General features: G+C 43.4%; 1 protein-coding gene across 2 annotated transcripts; it reads left to right on the forward strand.

The window, feature by feature from the left end:
• Positions 1 to 9,308: 9,308 nt before the first annotated feature.
• On the forward strand, positions 9,309 to 19,785 carry CCNG1 (cyclin G1). Of its 2 annotated transcripts, none has more exons than XM_083719720.1 (7): positions 9,309 to 10,080; positions 11,992 to 12,255; positions 13,807 to 14,060; positions 14,672 to 14,750; positions 14,841 to 14,939; positions 16,468 to 16,663; positions 18,108 to 19,785. In XM_083719720.1, the coding sequence occupies exons 2-7, from the start codon at positions 11,992 to 11,994 to the stop codon at positions 18,116 to 18,118; spliced, it is 903 nt and encodes a 300-aa protein (XP_083575846.1). In that variant the 5' UTR covers positions 9,309 to 10,080; the 3' UTR covers positions 18,119 to 19,785. The 2 variants fall into 2 exon arrangements, with proteins under 2 accessions (XP_083575846.1, XP_083575847.1); XM_083719721.1 differs by having other exon boundaries at positions 9,309 to 9,941.
• The last annotated feature ends 250 nt before the right edge of the window (positions 19,786 to 20,035 follow it).

Genomic DNA, 20,035 nt, shown 5'->3' on the forward strand with positions numbered 1-20,035 from the left:
AAAAAATTCCGATGCTAGAACGACACTGCCATCTGCTGGGAAGAGAGAGGAAAGGCAAGGACTCGAGAAATGAGTCAGGCAAAAAGCAAATGCAGTCGCAATGCAATATATTGTTTTGTAACCAGGGACAAAAAGAGGGCAAATGCCCTCAAATGCATCATGGCAGGCATGGGTGAGGAAAAGGTCCACACTCTGAAACTTATTCTTTGAGACAGCTGTCCAGGCTGCAAACTTAGACACACTTATCTAAAAGCGTGTCCCACTGAACTCAATGAGACTGTCTTCTGAATAGCCATGTCTAGGATTCTCTAAACCCACCTCCTTGTATGGGTCACCCTATCACCATATGTCAAAGGTGGAGAATTGCCAGTCTCTGATCCAGATGCGACTTGCGGCCCAACCTCTCCACTCCTTCTTCCCAAAGCCAATGCACAGCTATAACTTCCATAAATACCTATGTGCTGTGCGGCAGTCCTTGCAGGCTGCAATCCAAAGCGTGTTTTCTGACAGAATATTTTGTGGGAGGTGGGGGAGGAACAATCATATAGAGAAAGAGCTGATGTTGTGATTGGCAACTCTAAAGTTAAATATTGTCTCCAGTTATTAGGGGATGGAGGTAAGACTCCACCCATTAGCTTGTTCTTGTGGTTACTTTCATTTTTCTATTTAGTTGTGTGTGAGCCTCTTCCTCAATAAATAGCCTTTTGTTCTGAGCCTACAAAACAAGGAATGTTGCTTTGCATTAAATAAATAAGAACTTTAAATACAGTGTTTGTTTGTGTGTGTGTGTGTGAATGATTGAATTTAAAACATAACCAAACACCCTCCCAAATATATTTTATGTTATGTGTACGTGGTTTCATTGCCATGTCCTCAAGCATATCTAGCCTCCTGCAGTCCCTTTCAACTTCCGTTCCTTAACAAATCTCAAAATGTAGTGGTGGTTCAGATATTCAGCTTTGCCTGTTGTACTGTCCTGTGTTGCATTGAACTGCATCAGAAAGCAAATGGGGAAGAGCCATTTCCATCCTTTGGCAGCTCCAGCCAGCGGCTGCTGGAATTTTGTCGTTGGCCCACTGTGCGATCACATCTCCTCAAATCTGCCCCTTTGCAGTTGAAAAGCAAAAGCGAGTGTCAGCCTGGTGTCAGCGTCCAGATGACCAACTCTTGCCCATGGCAGCAGGGCTGGAAGACAGCATGGGCTGTCTAAATGACACAACTGCGGAGGCTTGAAGTGGCGGTCCAACATCTTGAGTCTCTCTCCTCATCTCTCTGTTAACTTTGCACATGCAGTCCAGCAAATGCAATGTTGACACTAGCTTAGCCAGTTGAGAAAAGCCTGAGAAAAGCTTTGTTTTTCTTCAAGAGAATCGGCAGAAGCTTTTGTGGAGGCAGCTGCCATTCTAGAAAGACTTAGGACCAATTTACATGTTGGTTAGTTCATTTATACACTGTCAATTAATTGAAGTTCTCAAGCAGGCTAATGATATAATACAGACGCTCACACAACACACACACACACACACACACACACACACACACACACACACACACTATATGTTTCCCCACTCTCCAAAAGATGCTCCTGACCTGTTCCTGAGGTTCAGACTGTGAGAACTATAATTCTTTGAAATAGAGAGCAGACAGATATTAGTTCCTTACAGGCCAGGCCTTCTTCACTGGACTATGGCTGCTTATATCTCTCACGGCTTCTGTCTTGGGTAGCAGATGCAGGGGGTGCTAGGGGAACAAGGGTATGAGAAGTTGTTGGAAGTGACCGATTTTAGAATCATGTTTGGCTGTACTGCCAGGAACCCATTTCTCACGACACCCCTGTTGGGAGGTACTTGTGACCATGCAACACAGCCAAACCCGGAGTGCCTGAATCCATTGGACCAGCTGGCTCACTTTTGTCTACAAAGAGTGGCAGCAGCCCTCCAGAGTTTTCAGACAGAAAGTCTTTCCCAGTCTTACCTAGAGATGCCAGGAACCCTTCTGCACGCAAATCAGATGCTCCACCATTCAGCTACAGCCATGGTGAAGCAGTTTTAACAGCCGCCAACAGGGGTGGCCCAAGGCATTTCCACACCTGACGTGAAGCACCCCTACATACCCATGATGGCGGACAGAGAGTCCCCCACTGGGTAGGAGGGGGGATCCTTTCCAGATCCTCTCTCTCGCTGACTCAGCAAGAAGAGCTGGTCTCTCACTGCTCCTAGAGGCTGGGAAGACTGGCGTCAAAGCTGGGTGGCAGAACAGAGGAGCTGCCCATTAGGGGGCGCTGCTTGAGGCAGCTGCTTCATCCCACCTTATGGGCTGGCTGGCTCTGGCTACCATCAGGCCAATAGAAAAAAAAAAAAAAAACACTTATTAGGGTGGCAAACACACCACATTTGCAGTATGGTATCTGTTTGTAAACAGACCATATGCAAATACATGCTGGCATGTGCGTGTGATGTCACATGTCTGCGTTGCAGTGATGGGTGCCCACAACCCTGAGGGTGAGTTGGCACCCGTGTAAGGCTGTACTCTGTACCCACCAATCTGAGATTAAGCCCCATTGAACTTGGTGGGATTTACTTTTGAGTAGACATGTGCAGGATTGCACTGGGTGTGAAGCAAAGAGTTTTGGCATTTGGACACAAGGCCATACTGTTTGTTTACTTTTAAACTGTATTTTTTTTTTTTAATGTAAGATCTATTTCCAGCAGTGGCCAGACGTAACCCCCTAGGAAACTCACAAGCAGGGCTTGACTGTTAGAAGCCAGCCACCCAAGATACACTGCATCTAATCATGGATGTTTCTTTTGACTTGCCACAGCTAAAAATCTCATGACAAACACATGGGAATCTATTTTTTTGCCCCTCTGGTGTTCTTACAATAGAAGCTATTTTTAAATATGCCATCTGGAAACCTTTCCTGAGGTTCCAGAATTAACTGCAGTTTTATTCCATGATAAATATTCATAAGTAAATGACGGTGAAGAGAAACGCTAAAAATAACCTTTTCTTATGAGGTGGCCTATGCCATCAAGCATTAGCCTATGAAGAAAACCTTTATTAGCTGGAAATAGAACCTGTAATGCTTGCTAACGGAGGCTATGTGATCTGTGGCTTCAAGAGGCCCTCTGAAAAATTTACTCGAAGAAGCCAGTGCCTTTTCTCCTAATCCCCACATGGAGGTTGATTACGCATATGACTCTCCTTTGCTGGCAAGATGAGTCATGAGAAAGCAGCCCTGCAATACAGTCAGAGTTGAAGGCTGATTCCTAGTTTTTTCACATACACATTCCTCTCTCTCTCTCTCTCTCTCTCTCTCTCTCACTCGCACTCCCTCTCTCTGAAACAACGGAGGCTCCTGTCATATGCAGCTTATGAAACAGCAGAAGTATGCATTGTCCATTAGAACAGGCTCTTCTCTTGACAGAAATAAGAAAGAAAGAACATGCTGCAAAAGATTTCCTTTCCAAAGAGCAGGTTGGGGGGTCAGGTAGAGGAGCATAGCTGGTTTTAGACATCCTATGCCCTTTTCAGGAGACAGGATGTGCATTCCTGACAGGAAGACAGGAGTGCCTGGCGTGCTCTGGTCCATGGGGTCACGAAGCGTTGGACATGACTAAACGACTAAACAACAACAACAACAAATGCCCTTTTCAAATGTGGGGTGTTTTTTGGGGGGGTTATTGGGTTGTTGTTGTTTTTATTTTGATTATATATTTTGTGGTTTTATATTTTGATTTTGTTCTGTGAACCACCCTGAGACCTTCAGGTATAGTGTGGTATATAAATTAAATAAATAAATAAATAAATAAATAGGCAATAGGCAACCTCGGCCCTCCAGATGTTTTGGGACTACAACTCTCATGATCCCTAGCTAACAGGACCAGTGGTTAGGGATGATGGGAATTGTAGTCCCAAAACATCTGGAGGGCCGAGGTTTCCTGTGCCTGTTCCAGACCTTCTGATCCCCTCAAAACCCCAAGCAGACACTTGCTTACAAATATTTGGGGGGGCGGTAAAGGTAAAGGGACCCCTGACCGTTAGGTCCAGTCACAGATGACTCTGAGGTTGCGGCGCTCATCTCACTTTACTGGCCGAGGGAGCCGGCATAGAGCTTCTGGGTCATGTGGCCAGCATGACTAAGTAGCTTCTGGCAAACCAGAGCAGCGCACGGAAATGCCGTTTACCTTCCTGCCAGAGCAGTACCTATTTATCTACAGTGGTACCACGGACTAAGTAGTTAATTCATTCCAGAGGTCCGTTCTTAATCTGAAACTGTTCTTAACCTGAAGCACCACTTTAACTAATGGGGCCTCCTGATGCTGCCACGCTGCCGGAGCACGATTTCTGTTCTCATCCTGAAGCAAAGTTCTTAACCTGAGGTACTATTTCTGGGTTAGCGGAGTCCGTAACCTGAAGCGCTACCGAACCTGCAGCATATGTAACCCAAGGTACCACTGTACTTGCACTTTGACATATTTTCGAACTGCTAGGTGGGCAGTAGCTGGGACAGAGCAACGGGAGCTCACCCCGTTGCAGGGATTCGAACTGCCAATCTTCTGATTGGCAAGCCCTAGGCTTTGTGGTTTAACTCACAGTGCCAAGGAAGCATGCTAAGACCACATTTTTATTGTAAAAAATGTAAGCAATATTAGGGCTGCGTATACATCAGGGTGTTAATGTGCACATGGATGTAACAGGTCTGATTTTTCCATGTGCACTTTTGTGCATGTTCATCCGCACATGAGCACTTTCAGTTGAACTCTATCTGAAAGTTTCCCATGCCATGGGCAGTACTTGGTGGGATATATTCAAGCTGTGTGTTGTTGTCCCCTCTCCTGAGTTAGTGCTTCCCCACCTTCCCTCAGTTCCAGAAATCTGAGAACCATTATAGGCATGCACAGAGAAGATTGCTTACCTGCACCCCCCTTTTAAATTATTTTTGAGATACAGGATTTGCAATGTACCAGATTTCACAAATTAGTGGGTTAAAAATAATTTTTAAACATATGTGCTTGAATGTGCATGGGCATTTGATGAAATCTGAGGCCAGAGGAGTTGCTGGATAAGATTTCAAGTGTCCATCACAACTCCTTCTGCCTTTCCAGAAGCAGACTATTTAAAAAAGAATAAGTTACACAAAATATGTGAAATTGTACCAATTATCTTAATTTACATTACTTGCACAGATTGTGGAATTGTTGCATAAGCTGTTGGAGGTTTTTTGTTTTTTTGTTCTTTTAGTTACAGAGTACACGGCACCCTTACAGCAGAGTTGGGTCCCCCACCTCCTTCCTAGTGTTCACTTGACCTTTTGTAGGAAATGTCCCCCATGCAGAGTCATTGACTGATATTTATAGGCAAGCTTGGAAGAGAAGAAACATATGATCCTGACCTCATTACCTGCAATTGACCTGGAAGGAAAGAGAATCGCATCTTCCTCAGTTTTCACTCACAGTGTATATCTGGCAATATAGTTCATCAGTTTCCTGCTAAACATCAGTTTAGGAGACATTAAGAGATGAATAGAAAAGAGCAAGAATTTGCATGGATTTGGTTATTAGGATATAATCACCCATTGGTTTATCAAGAAGGCAGATTATTACTGAGAAGCTCAGTCTTGATACCATTTTAAGTACACCCCTATACACTTTGATGGGACGCGGGTGGCACTGTGGGTTAAACCACAGAGCCTAGGACTTGCCGATCAGAAGGTTGGCGGTTCAAATCCCCACGACAGGGTGAGCTCCCGTTGCTCGGTCCCTGCTCCTGCCCACCTAGCAGTTCGAAAGCACGTCAAAGTGCAAGTAGATAAATAGGTACCGCTCCGGCGGGAAGGTAAACGGTGTTTCTGTGCGCTGCTCTGGTTCGCCAGAAGCGTCTTAGTCATGCTGGCCACATGACCCGGAACAACTGTCTGTGGACAAACGTCAGCTCCCTTGGCCAATAAAGTGAGATGAGCGCCGCAATCCCAGAGTCAGCCACGACTAGACCTAATGGTCAGGGGTCCCTTTACCTGTACCTTTTATGCACTTTGACTCTAAGAAGCATTGTTCAGTAAGGGCTTTCTCTAGAGGAATTAGTACCCTTAAACAGTAAGTGTGTTTGCTTACCCTCAATGCTATACAGTATGTCAACCCCAGTCCACATCTGATTATGATAGCTGTAACCCCCATTCCGACCTACTGTATTGGTATAGTTAACACTGCCCATCTGAAGCACATGTTCTGCACGTGCAACAATCCTGCCCTAAGTCTTTACCTGGTGTAACACTGAAAGCCTCTGTTCTCTCACCATTACCCTCCAAGCCTGTCTCTCTGGAGGGAACCAGAAAAAGGCCTTGGATGGACACCCAAGTGTCCAGGAAGGTTCATATTAGAAGAAGCATTCCAGAAGATATTGGGATCCCCAAGCCATAAAGAGCTCTTTAAGTCAAAACCAGTACCTTGAACTGGAAGCATCTAGGCAGGCAGCAGCCATTAATTAGGTGAATTGCTATCCTGCAGCGTTTTTAATAGACACACACAGAGGCACACACATTCAGTTCAGGAAGCAGAACAGATAATGTATGCATAACTTTTAACTTAATTGTGCTCGATTCTAAACTTCTTCGGTGCAAATAGCACTCTCTCCAACGTAAGAAAAGAAAGCCATAAATGGTGTTTAACAGCTGAAAGACAAAATTATATGCAATCAACAGCTGCTCGTTACAGAATTGCTACTTTAGGAGTGCAGCTGTTTCATTGTGTCTACTTTCAGCATTAGTCGACTCTTCTTTCCTGAGGCCTTCTAAGATACGGTCGTTCTCCTACAAAGAAGAGAATGAGGGCTTAACCCTACACAACTGTAGCCTGTAAAAGACTATGCACTGTCAGCAATCTTTGCAGTCTCAGTCAGATCGTATCATTTTCCACTGCAGGGCCAAATGCCTTCACAGGATACCAGTGATAACCAGAAAAAGAAGTGCTATTTGTAGTTACCATATTTTTCGCTCTATAAGACACACTTTTCCCCTCCTAAAAAGTAAGGGAAAATGTGTGTGCGTCTTATGGAGCGAATGCAGGCTGCACAGCTATCCCAGAAGCCAGGAGAGCAAGAGGGATCGGTGCGCACCGATCCCTCTCGCTCTCCTGGCTTCAGCAAAAGCAACATGAAGCCTGTTGCTCTCCTGGCTTCGCTTCGCTAGAGAGGCGCTGTGCAGCTTTCCCACTATGCGCAGCACCCCTTCAGCGAAGCGGGAGGAGAAATGGAAGGGGCTCTGCTTCTCCTGCCGCTTCGCTGAAGGGGCGCTGCGCAAAGAGGGAGAGCTGTGCAGCGCCCCTTCAGCGAAGCAGGAGGAGAAACAGAGCCCCTTCTGTTTCTCCTCCCGCTTTGCTGGAGAGGCACTGAGCAGAGAGGGAGAGAATTTTTTTTTCTCTTGTTCTCCTCCTCTAAAACTAGGTGCGTCTTATCGTCGGGTGCATCTTATAGAGCGAAAAATACGGTATTTCCATTCTTAACATGTTTTGTTCTGCATCAAGGGGACGTTATCTAACCTCTCTACAAACTTTGTGAAAATGAATCAGGATGAATGTTCAATGAACTTTTGCTTTTAAAATCAGTGCCAGAGTCAAAGAGAATGCTTTAACAGTTTTATTCTTCTGGTCCTTTATTCCCCACATAATAAACAGAATAAATAATAATACACTTTCCCCTTTGTACTGGGGAGACTGTGGGAGCAGATATCCCCCCCCCCATGTGGTGGTCATGTGAGGGAATTGCAACATTTTGGAATACTGTATAATATTTCAAGAAATTAATAAAAATAATAAATCGTTACAATCAGACCCACAACTGGATTTGCTACTTATTTTTTTATTATCATACCAAAACTACAATACATAAAGACTTGAGATAAACTTTTTTTATTAATTGCTGTGATATTTAATATTGCCAAAATTTAGACGGTCCCAAAACCTAAACTGCTATGGTATCAAGCCTTGAGGGTAAAAATGTACACATAAGCATAAAGTATTATGAAAAGGAACAGAGACAGACAACTTTCAAATGATTTGATTTTGTTTTATTATATATGCAGGCAGGATGGAAAACACATGCAGACCACCATTGGCCAATAGTTAACTCCAGTTGGGAAACTTGGGTTGTCCCCTCAGAAATACAGATATAAAACATGGGCATAGCCAGGATTTATGGGGGGGGGGGGAGAGGACATCCCCATGTTATCATCATCTTTCTGTCTCACAGATTTGGAATGAAATGTCTCAACAACAGTTGTTTAAATTACAGTGGTACCTCGGGTTACATACGCTTCAGGTTACAGACTCCGCTAACCCAGAAATAGTACCTCGGGTTAAGAACTTTGCTTCAGGATGAGAACAGAAATCATGCTTTGGCGGTGCGGCGTCAGCAGGAGGCCCCATTAGCTAAAGTCGTGCTTCAGGTTAAGAACAGTTTCAGGTTAAGAACAGACCTCCGGAACGAATTACCGGTAAGTACTTAACCCAAGATACCACTTTACTTTCTTTTGACCCCAAGTGCTCAAAACAATCTGTCAAAAGCTTCAGTTATTTGAAAACTAGAAAGTTAATTTTTTTTAAAAAAATTAACATGCCTTTTTCATATTATTTTTACAAAAACTAAAACAAGTTTTAAAACAATCTAAACTAAAACTTTTTCAGCACTTCCTTCTTAAATTCCTCCTTTTTCCAATGCAATTTTCAATGCACACTCTGTAAATATAGCCCATTGAGATCCCCCCCTCACTGTGGACCTTAGCCAAGTCTTTACTCTCTGCAAGGTACTGAATAACCACTCTTCTGTACAAGTGGTGCGTGGCTGAGCAAGAGAGATAGCCAGCCAGAAACCACTGCTGTAGTATTCTAAATTCTGATGTTCTGCAGAGAATAGCTCACAAAGTGCAATGAAGGATGAAATGATATGTTACATGCATAAGCGTAACAAAAGCAGACCCTAACTCTCTTCCTAGGAAAATGCTCGCTAGGGAGGGAGGTCGTGGTATCTCAGTGAGCATTTCAATTTCAAATATTCTGACGATTTCTACTTTTAGTTATGTGTTTTTATTTATTTACTTGATATAATGGGGAGCAGCTGCCCCCCTCCAGCTCCCTGGCTACACCCATGCTGCCAGGAAAGAAGGAGGAAGTGAATATCTACATCAGGAACAATGGGTTGGGCGATAAAGATCTACATTGGGATCTGTTGTCCTTATGGATCCTACAAGTAGAGGTGGTTGTCTCACCTGTGCCGGTCTTGTCTATTAGCCTAAAGGCTGAAACACTATAGCATTTGCTAGAGACAAACCTCTCTTGCCTAATACGAACTCCCCTACTTTGCAAACCCAAACCGTTTTTCAAACTTCAGTGCGTGCAAACATTACATTACATATTTAACAATCGTCATATGAGATAGCGACTAGGCTTACAGCCGCTTACAAGTTTCTTCCAGAGGTTTTAATCCTCTGTCCTTAATGCAGAAATCCCTTTAGCAGTCAGATTTATTGAAAGAATGATTGTGCAGTGGGGGGGGGGGTTGCCTCACTCTCTGTGGCCTGTCTGCAGTCGTGATTAACCTACGCAAAGCCAGGCGAGCCAACTAAGTTTCGACCGAGATCGTGAAACGGGATACCGGAGCTCCTGCACGACTCTACATCTTTCTCTCTATGGGCTTTCTCTCCCTCTGCCGGGGGCGGGGCTGAACGAGAAGCTTTGATTCGCCCATCAGGTCAAAGTAGTGACCAATCGAAGGAGAGCGACCCTTTTATACATATGCGGAGGGGCGGAGCTTCGTGGAAGGTATTTGCAACAGTAGGAGGGAAAGGCTGGACTGTAAAAGAAATGGAAGAACTTATTTCTGCATAAACCTGATCTTTGCTCTCTCTTTTTTTAAATGCTATTTAAAATAAACGGCTGCTTTTAGAAAGAGTAAGTTCTTGTTTACAAGTTTATTTGTTTTTAGTGCAAATCTTTTATTTCCGCGTACTTCGCCTGCAGTTAGGAGGACGGGCAAGAGCAGCAGCCGCGCTTCCCAATCGTCTGGTTTTCATTTCTCCTGGGGCACAAGGTAAGTGACAGGCGAGGGGTTTCAGTGGGTAGGTGGGTTGTTTCTGACGCATAAGACCAGTTTTTTAGGGGAGGGAAGAGAGATTGAGAGGAAAAGGGCAAGCCCGGGCATGCAAAGCCCAGAGCCGGAAGGTGCTGCTGCCGCAGGCGCAAGAGGTGGGCGGACCTCAGACTTTTGCAAGGTTTTCTTTTCTTTTTCACTATGAAGACCCGTAAGGGCCGCAGATGGCACCGAAACGAAAAGAAGGGCGGGGGGGGGGAGAGGGGAGGGAGACCCAGATTTCCAAGGTCCATATAAAAGTGCAAATTTCACTTTTCATTTCATGGGTCCCCTACTCAGTTCTGAAATTAGGGAGTATAGTCGGAGAAGGAGCAGGTCCCAGGCGGCCAATTGATGGTCATGTTTTACACGCAGGGAGCCCAGAGCCTCATCATAAGGCCAGCCCTTGCAACTTCATTTAAACGTTGTTTGCTTATTTTAAACTTTGCATACCGCTCTTCACCATGTAGGTTTCAAAGCGGCTTACAGCAATAGAATAGAAATATATGCAACATTAAAAACTTTTAAAAATATCATAAAAGGGATGTGCAAGCTTATGTATAAATTCAATGGGTAGAACAAAAGCCATTAGATGTACTGCTGGATAACTGTTTTAGTTCCTGTTTTTGTATTTATGTCGTTTAAAAACCAATCAAAAATATTGTTCAAAAAGAAAAATAAGGAAAATATCTGGGAAGCATTCAGAGTGCAAAGTCCCCCGGAAATGAAACAGTTTTGGCCAAGCGTCTGACACACAGTAAGGGCCAGTTCCTGCCCCAACTTCTTATGGGACAGAGTTGCCCAGAGTTGGGCCTATAACACTGAAGGTACTCCTGACTTGATTGATGCTTCTGGCCTTAATAGTACTCATCCAAGCTGCACTACAGGGTAAGGTGGTCCTTAAAGCATCTGGGGCTTAAATGCTTAAGGGCTTTGCACACTAGTACAGGGACCTTAAACTTGGCCTGGTAGCATTTTGGAAGCCAGAGCAGGTCTTTCAATACCTGTGCCATGATCCTGTCAACAGTCTAGCTGAGCATTCTGCACTAGCTGAAGCTTCCCAGACCAGATCCAAGGGCAGCTCCACATGGAGCATATTGCAGTAATCTAATATCGCTAACTCATTGGGGGTTGGCAACACATGCCCATGCATTAAGAGGTCCATCAGTAAATCCTTACGTCTTTGCTAGAAAGGATGCCCTTCATCCAGTTAGCAGCTGTTAGCAACCCCTCCTTGCTGATCTTCAACTCCAGTCCAGATGTGGCCCCTGCTGCCTGTTTAAAAGGGAGTGATGTGGCCTAAAAGCAGTCATGTCTACACAGTGTAGCTGGGAGCATTAGTCTGCCAATTGTCTTGCTTTTCTTTATATCAAGCGCTTGTGGGCTTTGAGCCTCACACAGCACCCTCTAATTGCTGCGGCTCCAATGTGGAATTGAGTCTGTGGACGTGACAAACAGATCATCTTAACCCTGGGGATTTGATCTTTTTAGGCCTGTTTTGAGAGAGCACCCACACATTCTGATGTGAATATGCATAGTGTTCGCATATAACGTCTGTAACCTTTTAAACTTCAGACCATTTTTAGCAGAATGCAGCACCTGCCACTGTGACTGTTCCCTTCTAATTTTGTTCACATGGGTTGCTGGCAGTACTGTCCACCTGTTCCCTCTCTATCCCTGAATTTTGCAGTATCTCATCAAAGGTGGCTTTTGGAGCTTTAATTTAAGATGAGGCAACACATCATGCTGCTTAGCTGTTCCACTATAGCATCTGATGGTCTACCTTGGCAGGATTAAATGTGCTCCTTTTGTGAACTTGCAGACAAATGCTATGCTGTAAGCAGTTGCTCTGACCCAAGTCTTGTATTTTAGATGATTGAAACGTTGGCAGCAAGTGAGACTCTGGAATTGCTGCGGCAGCTGAGTGTGTTACTGGATCAAGAGTTAAGATGTCAGCCAAAGTTATCTGGCCTGAGAATAATTGAATCTGCTCACGATAATGGGCTCCGGATGACGGCAAGGTTGCGAGACTTCGAAGTGAAGGACCTGCTTAGTTTAATTCAGTTCTTTGGCTTTGGTACAGAGACGTTTTCTCTCGCAGTGAATTACTTAGACAGGTTTCTGTCAAAAATGAAGGTAAGTCTTGGAACAACAAAGCTGTAGGCTCATTCATCTCTTCGTAACCATATGGACTTTAAAGTCTTTGACTGCAAAGGAGTGTTGCATTCAATTCAACATGCATGCATGCAGTTATGCTATGTAAATCCTCGACTGGAATTCAGATTTTGAGGTCTCAGTGGTTCAGAGCATCAGAAACTTCTCTTTGTCTCATTGATTCAAGCAATTCTGAATGCATTCAAAGACTAAACACTATCAAAGCACATGTCTGAGAGGCTTCATTTGCTCCTGCCTCTTGAGCCAGGAGTAGAGATTGGGTTTCAACATGAAATGCATAACTGTATCTTGAACATGCATGCCAAGTTTAATGTCACCTCTCTTTCACCAGTTGTATAGTCTCTTTTGTATATTTGCTAGCTTCCTTGAAAAGAGATGTGAGGCTGTGACTGTGCTTGCCCTTAAAATGCAGAATGCATATCATTCTGAGGTCTCAGTATTCGAGGCTGATGCTGTGTATCACAAGTGGGCAACTTACACAATACCTTGTTTTTGAGCAGTTTGAACAATGTTGTGGGTGAAAGTGTATCCCACACAGGACCTTCTGTTTCTGGCGAGTTTGTTGGCTTGTTGGAGCTATGTGAGAGTGTCCCAAACTGCTGGTAGTGGTTGCTCCATCCACCGCAAAAAGCAAATGTGTTCATCTAGCACAGGGGTTTTCTACCGTTTTGGGGCCAAGCACCAAATTGATCATGACCAACTCATTCTAAACCGTATGGCAAGTGGGTGGGGGCAAGACCCAATTCTCAGGCTGCCTTCTCCACCCTATTATTAATCATGTCTATCATGTCAATTTTCATTATTAAATTCAGGGTTGTCTTTTTAAATCATTCAATATTTTTCAAAGGACATTTCTAGGTTGGGTGGAGGGTGTTATAAACCTTGTAGAATTGCAGCAGGAGACATTTAGGAGCAGTTAGTAAAAAAAAAAGTACCTTTTTGAAAGAAATAAAAAGTATTTAAGCAACTAACTGTTGTGTGCCAGGCGTACACAATCTTTCTCGACTGCCCTTTCTGCAAGAGGGCAGGGGTTATCTGTACTGAACTTGAATAGCCTTAAAACATTTGAGACACGTATATGACAGTGGGTGCTTGGGGAAGAGAAATCGTTGCCTTGCTTCCCCAAGTGTAGAGCTAACTGAGCACGCATTTCTATTTAAGGGATGACTGTAGGCTTATGCAAGGATATTTGGAATGAACTTTCCACTCAAGGAAGTTGAGATGATTAATTGCAGGTGGTGGGAGGAGAACTTTTGGAAGTTCTACAGGGAAGCACAGCTTAATGGCAGAACATCTGCCTTTCATGTGTAAGGCTCCAGCTCAATTCCCAGCTAGCCTAAAACAAATGAAATTTGTTTTTTCTCGACTGTATAGAGCCTCTTGCCTAATAAGAGACTATGTACAATGAAGGATTTTGTCTACGTCAGGTTTCAGCGTGATTTAGCCTAAAACAAATGAAATTGCACATTAGAAAGAAAAACCCTGAATCTCTGACTGTCTTTCCTCTTCCAGGTACAGCCAAAACACTTGGGCTGTGTTGGACTAAGCTGCTTCTACCTAGCAGTGAAAGCAACAGAAGAAGAGAGGAATGTTCCATTAGCCACCGACTTAATTAGAATAAGCCAGTACCGATTCACAGTTTCCGACTTGATGAGAATGGAGGAGATTATTCTAGAGAAGCTGTGTGGTAAAGTGAAAGCAACGACGGCCTTCCAGTTTCTGCAACTTTATCACTCGGTCTTACATGGCAGCCTAACCTATGAGAGGTAGAGAATTTTCCTTTCAGAACATGTTTGGAACATTGGCAGTTCCATTTAGGCAGAGTGGAAGTCTTTGAATCATAGAATCATAGAGTTGGAAGAGACCACAAGGGCCATTGAGTCCAACCCCCTGCCAAGCAGGAAACACCATCAGAGCACTCCTGACATATGGTTGTCAAGCCTCTGCTTAAAGACCTCCAAAGAAGGAGACTCCACCACACTCCTTAGCAGCAAATTCCACTGTCGAACAGCTCTTACTGTCAGGAAGTTCTTCCTAATGCTTGGATGGAATTTGAGAACAGTGGAGAGTGAAATCTGAGGCACCTGCATTTTGATATTTTGTCACCTGCTGAAAATGATTCTGGTTTGAAAACTGGTTTTAGATAATTTGATTCGGTGTTGTTCATTTCTTCTGTATTTTATGGTTTCATAGTTTTATAATGTGTTAAATATATATATATTTAATGAGTTGGTGGTTTAGAAATAATAAAAAATGAATATTACTAAACTGATCTAAAATTTCTGTAGCTGTTCAAAGCTTAGTAAGGTTAGCTTTGCCATGTAAACTTTGTATGCAAAGACGAGAATCTACTAAAGTAGGTCTCACTTTCTTACAGGAAGAAACATCTTCATTTTGAGAGACTTGAAGCCCAGCTCAAGGCATGTCACTGCAGGATTGTTCTTTCGAAAGCAAAGGTAAGGATCTTGATTGATTGGTGCTTGCAGATATTCTGCAGGACCTGGAGAGGATTGATTGTCATCTTAATTGCTTTGTCTGTTCCTCAGCCATCTGTCTTGGCTCTCTCAATATTGGTCCTGGAAGCTGAAGAAGAAAAACTGCCAGAATTGGAAGGCACCATAGAACACCTTCAAATACACTCCAAGGTAGGCAGTAGATAAATGCTTAGTCCAGAAGATTGGATCTCTTTGTTTCCAGCAGCCTTGAGTTAATGTATAGAGCCTCTTGCCTAATAAGAGACTATGTACAATGAAGGATTTTGTCTACGTCAGGTTTCAGCGTGATTAGATCCTATAGAATCCTAGAGGTTTTCAACCTTTTGGGGACTACAGCTCCATTGACCAACTATATTCTTTCTGCGGCTGCCCTGTGGGGTCAGGAGCCCAGTTATGTCACCCCTTGCCTGCAGCGCTGGCAGTCCCTCACCCTTTTTCAAACACCTTCCCTTGTGGAGTGTTCCCTCAGCCTCCTCTCCTTGGTAGTCCTCTAGGCAGCTGCTGCTGTCCCTGGTCTCTGAGCTGTCCGCTTTGCCCCAAGGAGAGGTACCTCCTCCCACTGCCCCACAGGGGCCTGGAAAGCACTCCCTGGCCAGCCCCAGAGGCACCATTCATCTGGGGAGCTTGTAGTCAGGTCTGCTGCAAGAAACAACTGTGCATTCCTTTGGGAGGCAGAGACGCAAGAGGGCATCAGAGGAGGGAGAGAAGGAAAGAGGGACAGAGGCCAGTGTTGCCCATGACACCCCTAACCATCATTCAAGGCACCCCAGGGTGCCATGGCACACTGGTTGAAAACCACTGGGTTAGAGGGGATCTCAAAGATCTGCTAGCCCAACCCCATATTGATATACGAAATGGAATTTTTGGGACAGATCTTTCCCTGGGGAAGCAGGGTATGATACTACCTGGTTTGGACAGTTGTCAGGTGGCAGAGTGTAGACTTAAGTGAATAAGAATGTCAAAACTTGTCAGAGCTTGATACACAGGGTGGTGTTGAAACCTTGCTTAAGGGTATTATTAGTAGTACAGGCGGTGACCATTTTGCATGTGTCCAGTTGATGTGCAACTGCTGATGAATGGATCCTTTTGGACCCAGAAGAGGCTAGAATGGGTGTGCTGGCAAGTGTAACAGGGCAGAGTGGCTTCCACGGACTCTGCCTGTGCATGTGGGGGTCAGGAACGGAAATCCCGCTCAGAATGGTCACCACCTGCAGTAGTGTTGTTTGTTAACTGCTTTATACAAAAAAACCACCCTCAATTCAATTTAGCGAGTTAGACTACAATTTAGCGATTTTAAAGCCTGAAATTTAACAATTTATTATACATAATTCCTAAAATGAACCTCCCAGGGACACAAAAAGAATAACTCCTACCCTACCCTACTAAAATATGAGCATCACAGTAAAATCTAACTTAACTACCAAAGGCCTGGGTAAATAAAAAATCTCTTAGCCTGGCACCTAAAAACCGACAGTGATGGTGTCAGACATCTTGTCCCTATGGAGAGCGTTCATCAGGTGTCAGATCAAATTGTATGTTATTGTCTGCCAATCGCAACAGCTTACTTGGTTCCTAGTGTTTATCCTGAAAGCCGAGTGCACACCTGACTTTCAAACAAAGCTTTGCTGCTTTCTCAGTGGCACTGATTAGTTTTCATTTTTCAACTTGCTTCTGGCAGATAAATGACAGAGAGCTGTCTTTTTGGAAAGAGCTTGTGTCCAAGTGCCTTTTGGAATACTCCTCAAGCAAGTGCTCCAAACCAAATGTTCAGAAGCTGAAATGGATTGTGTCCGGCCGTACGGCAGGGCAGCTAAAGCACAGTTACTACAGAATTGCCCATCTTCCCACGATCCCAGAAAGTGGTTTCCTGAAAGGTGAGTAAATTTGAAATAAGATTCTGTAAAACTAACGTAATCACTTTTAAATAAGTTGTCTATATGGCATGTGGGTTTTTTTCTTTTGATTTGTTTAGAAGAATTTTAAAAATACTTTCTGACCCTCCCCCACTCTGTGTCAGTGTGTGGCTATGTCAGCAGTGCTAGTTAAACATCAAAGCTTTGTATCTACTCTACTCCCTGATCTTTTCAAGGAGGAAGGGAAGAAGGTTCTTTATATTGACAGCACTCACGAGTGGCACTAAAAGTGGGCAAATGAGTAGCCAGTAGGAAAGCTGTCTGCCTCTGAAGTACTAACCAGTGTAACATTAGGATGGAAACCTGTGGCCTTCGAGAGGTTGTACTCCCAACTCCCATGAGCCTCAGCCAGCACTGTCAATGGTCAGGAATGACCACAGATTCCTATTCCCCAGTGGTGAAAGTACTGACCTAGGTTTTCAAAATGATCATGGTTGTGCACAGTGCTATTTTTCTCAAAAGAAGTGCCAGAACTGACAATGAATGCCTCCCTTGTTCTTTTAGAATGGCAATGGTGCCCACCTCAGAGGTGCCAGATTTCGGGGGGGGGGGGGAGCAGTGCTTCTGCACATTAATGTACTTCCGCCATCTTTCCATTAGTAATGTCTTTATGGTAGGCTAAGTTGTGGTTTTGAAATAGATCAAAACTCGCTGCTCCTGAAAGCAGAAAGAGTGGGGTAATTCTTGTAAATCTTCCCGCTGCATAACTTGCTTATTTACTGAGAACTGAATGTTGTAGAGACCTTGTTTAGTGGACTGGCAGACTGAACTATTGGACTATGCAGAGATGGTGAGAATGACTGGGAAAATCAGAAACCAGGAGGATCAAAACTTCAACAAAGAATGGGAGAAATTTATATTATATTTGACAGACCACTGTAAACATTTGAACTCTTTGGCAGGTCTTAAATACAGTAGTACCTTGGGTTACAGAGGCTTCAGGTTACAGACTCCGCTAACCCAGAAATAGTACCTTGGATTAAGAACTTTGCTTCAGGATGAGAACAGAAATCGCATGGCAGCAGCGGGAGGCCCCATTAACTAAAGTGGTACCTCAGGTTAAGAACAGTTTTGGGGTAAGAACAGACCTCCAGAACGAATTAAGTTCTTAACCCGAGGTACCACTGTAACTCTTGTTATGTTACATAAACTTTGGATACAACGGACGACTAAAAAAATTAGGAGGATTTATAATATGCAGTTGAAAAGGTTAACCAAATAACCTACGGAGGGGAGAAGTCTAGAGATTCAGAAGAATCTTGTTTATTTGTTATTATTTGTGATTTTGAGTGATTTTTTTTTAAAAAGAGAGGGAACTGAATGTTGTACAGTACTGATTAAATCAACTTATACTATTTTACTTCTACCTTGCAATGACATTTTTTTATTATTCATTTAACTACAGAGAATCCATAAGAGAAGATGGGAGTGCAGATTTGGCTAGGATCTCCTTTTGTATTGGAGCAGAGAATCAGCTGGATATATCTTGAACCGTACTAAAAACCAGTATCCATGCACATTTTAAAATGTTGCTACTCGTTATATCAATAGTTTTTAACTCCTCATGATGAAGAATGAAGATACTGTTACAGAATGATCCCTGGGCCTAAAGCATACACAAATGGCAGCTATTTGAGTGTTTCATTCTGACTTCTGGAGGAAAATGAAATTCATACTACCATTAGTGTTTGGTCCTAAACGTTTCTACGCAAACTTTTTAACATGTTCAGACCACGTTTAAGGAAGTGAAACTTTAATGTCCCAACTGAATCCAGGATTCTGAAACTTCTTGAAATAATGATGCACTTTACAAGTATGGAACTGGATTATATGTCTGTGCCAGGACTGAATCAGATGGGTATTGCAAGTGTTTGAGTTAAGCTATGATGTTTTTAATGTGTTTTAAACACCAGGGTATTAGAAGTAAAGCATTTAAATATATAATGTGACTAGCACCACTGCACTGCACATTCTAGCAAAGTGTAAATGCTGCTTAATGTCTGCTTTTTTAAAAACACTGTTTGAAACTTCACAATGTTCACTGACACTTAAGCTGAGGTAAGAATGTAGGTCAAGCATTGGGACATTAGCACTACCTAAAAATAGAAAGGCTGTCTGAGACGCTTCGTCCAAAATCTGTACTGAGTTAAAGTCTGAAAGGCAGTCCTGGAGTACATCTTGGGGAACACAATAGTGACTGGTCAAAGCATGTGAGGTGTGGAGTGCAGTAGAACATTGCATTAGGTTGGTTTTATAAACCTCATACACAGGCTTGTTTTATTTTAAGCTGGAAAGTGTTTCTAGAGGAAGTTGTGGCAATGATTGGGTTTTACCACAAAAGGTCCCTTTGATGCCAGTGTGAGCCAGTTAGGACCAGCTACCATTGATGAGTATTGGAAGGTTGAAATGGACAGCGGAGGTGGGGAAGAAAACATGAGCTAACTTTTTAGCATCATGACCACTTGAATGTGGACATAGCAGCCTTTGGGAGTGAGGACTTGGGAGCACAACGCCTCCTGAAGTACGAAGCCAAGTAATGCTTAGTGCAGTTTTGCCATATGGCTGTGAATAATGTACTGAAGCCCTGTGCCACTGTACATCAGAAGTAGCTTTCCTAGCTTGGCTGAATCAGCACCTCTACATTACTTACTCTGAATGGCATCCACTTCTAGTCTAGGTGTCTTCCAGCTGTTAAATGGGTTTGTAACTTATTCTGTAGCTGTTTTAATGAATGTAGCTCCCCGTCTAAATACGTATATGGTCATTTCTACCTGTGTTAAAGCTGCTGGCTGAAACTCTCTGTGAGGAAGTATTCTAGAACTTCAGTACCAACTTCTACCTCAATACAAGCTACTCAAAATGAAGTGATAGAATGTTTCCTTAAGCCATTGGTTTCTAAGTGACCATACCGTGATACTTACTGATGCATTGATATCTCCTAACGTGTGCCTTTTGCCATCTGGATGTAGAGAGAATTTCTAAATCTATTCCGTGTGAGTCAGGGAATGCTGCAACTAGTTAACAAGTGCCGTTATGCCCTGTAAGAAACAGTGTACCTTTCAATAAAGCATACTGAAACAGGAGTTGTGTAAGTGAATTTCTTTGCCTTACATCCCGCAGGTAATGAGCTTTAAGCAAACGAACAAAACGCCTCTAATACTACGGAACCATGTGCACAATTTGAAGCCGAAGAGTAGAGACTAGGTGAAGAGCTCCCTGTCCTTTTTATTCTGCAGCAGGGCATATAGAAGTCCTGTAGAGGGCAACGTGTAAATGAGAAATTGCATAAGCCAAAAGCTCTAAGCCTCTTCCCCATACTGTGTTTCAAATTGT

This window comes from Podarcis gaigeae, assembly GCF_964106915.1.
Source record: "Podarcis gaigeae genome assembly, chromosome: 2".
NCBI lineage: Eukaryota > Metazoa > Chordata > Lepidosauria > Squamata > Lacertidae > Podarcis > Podarcis gaigeae.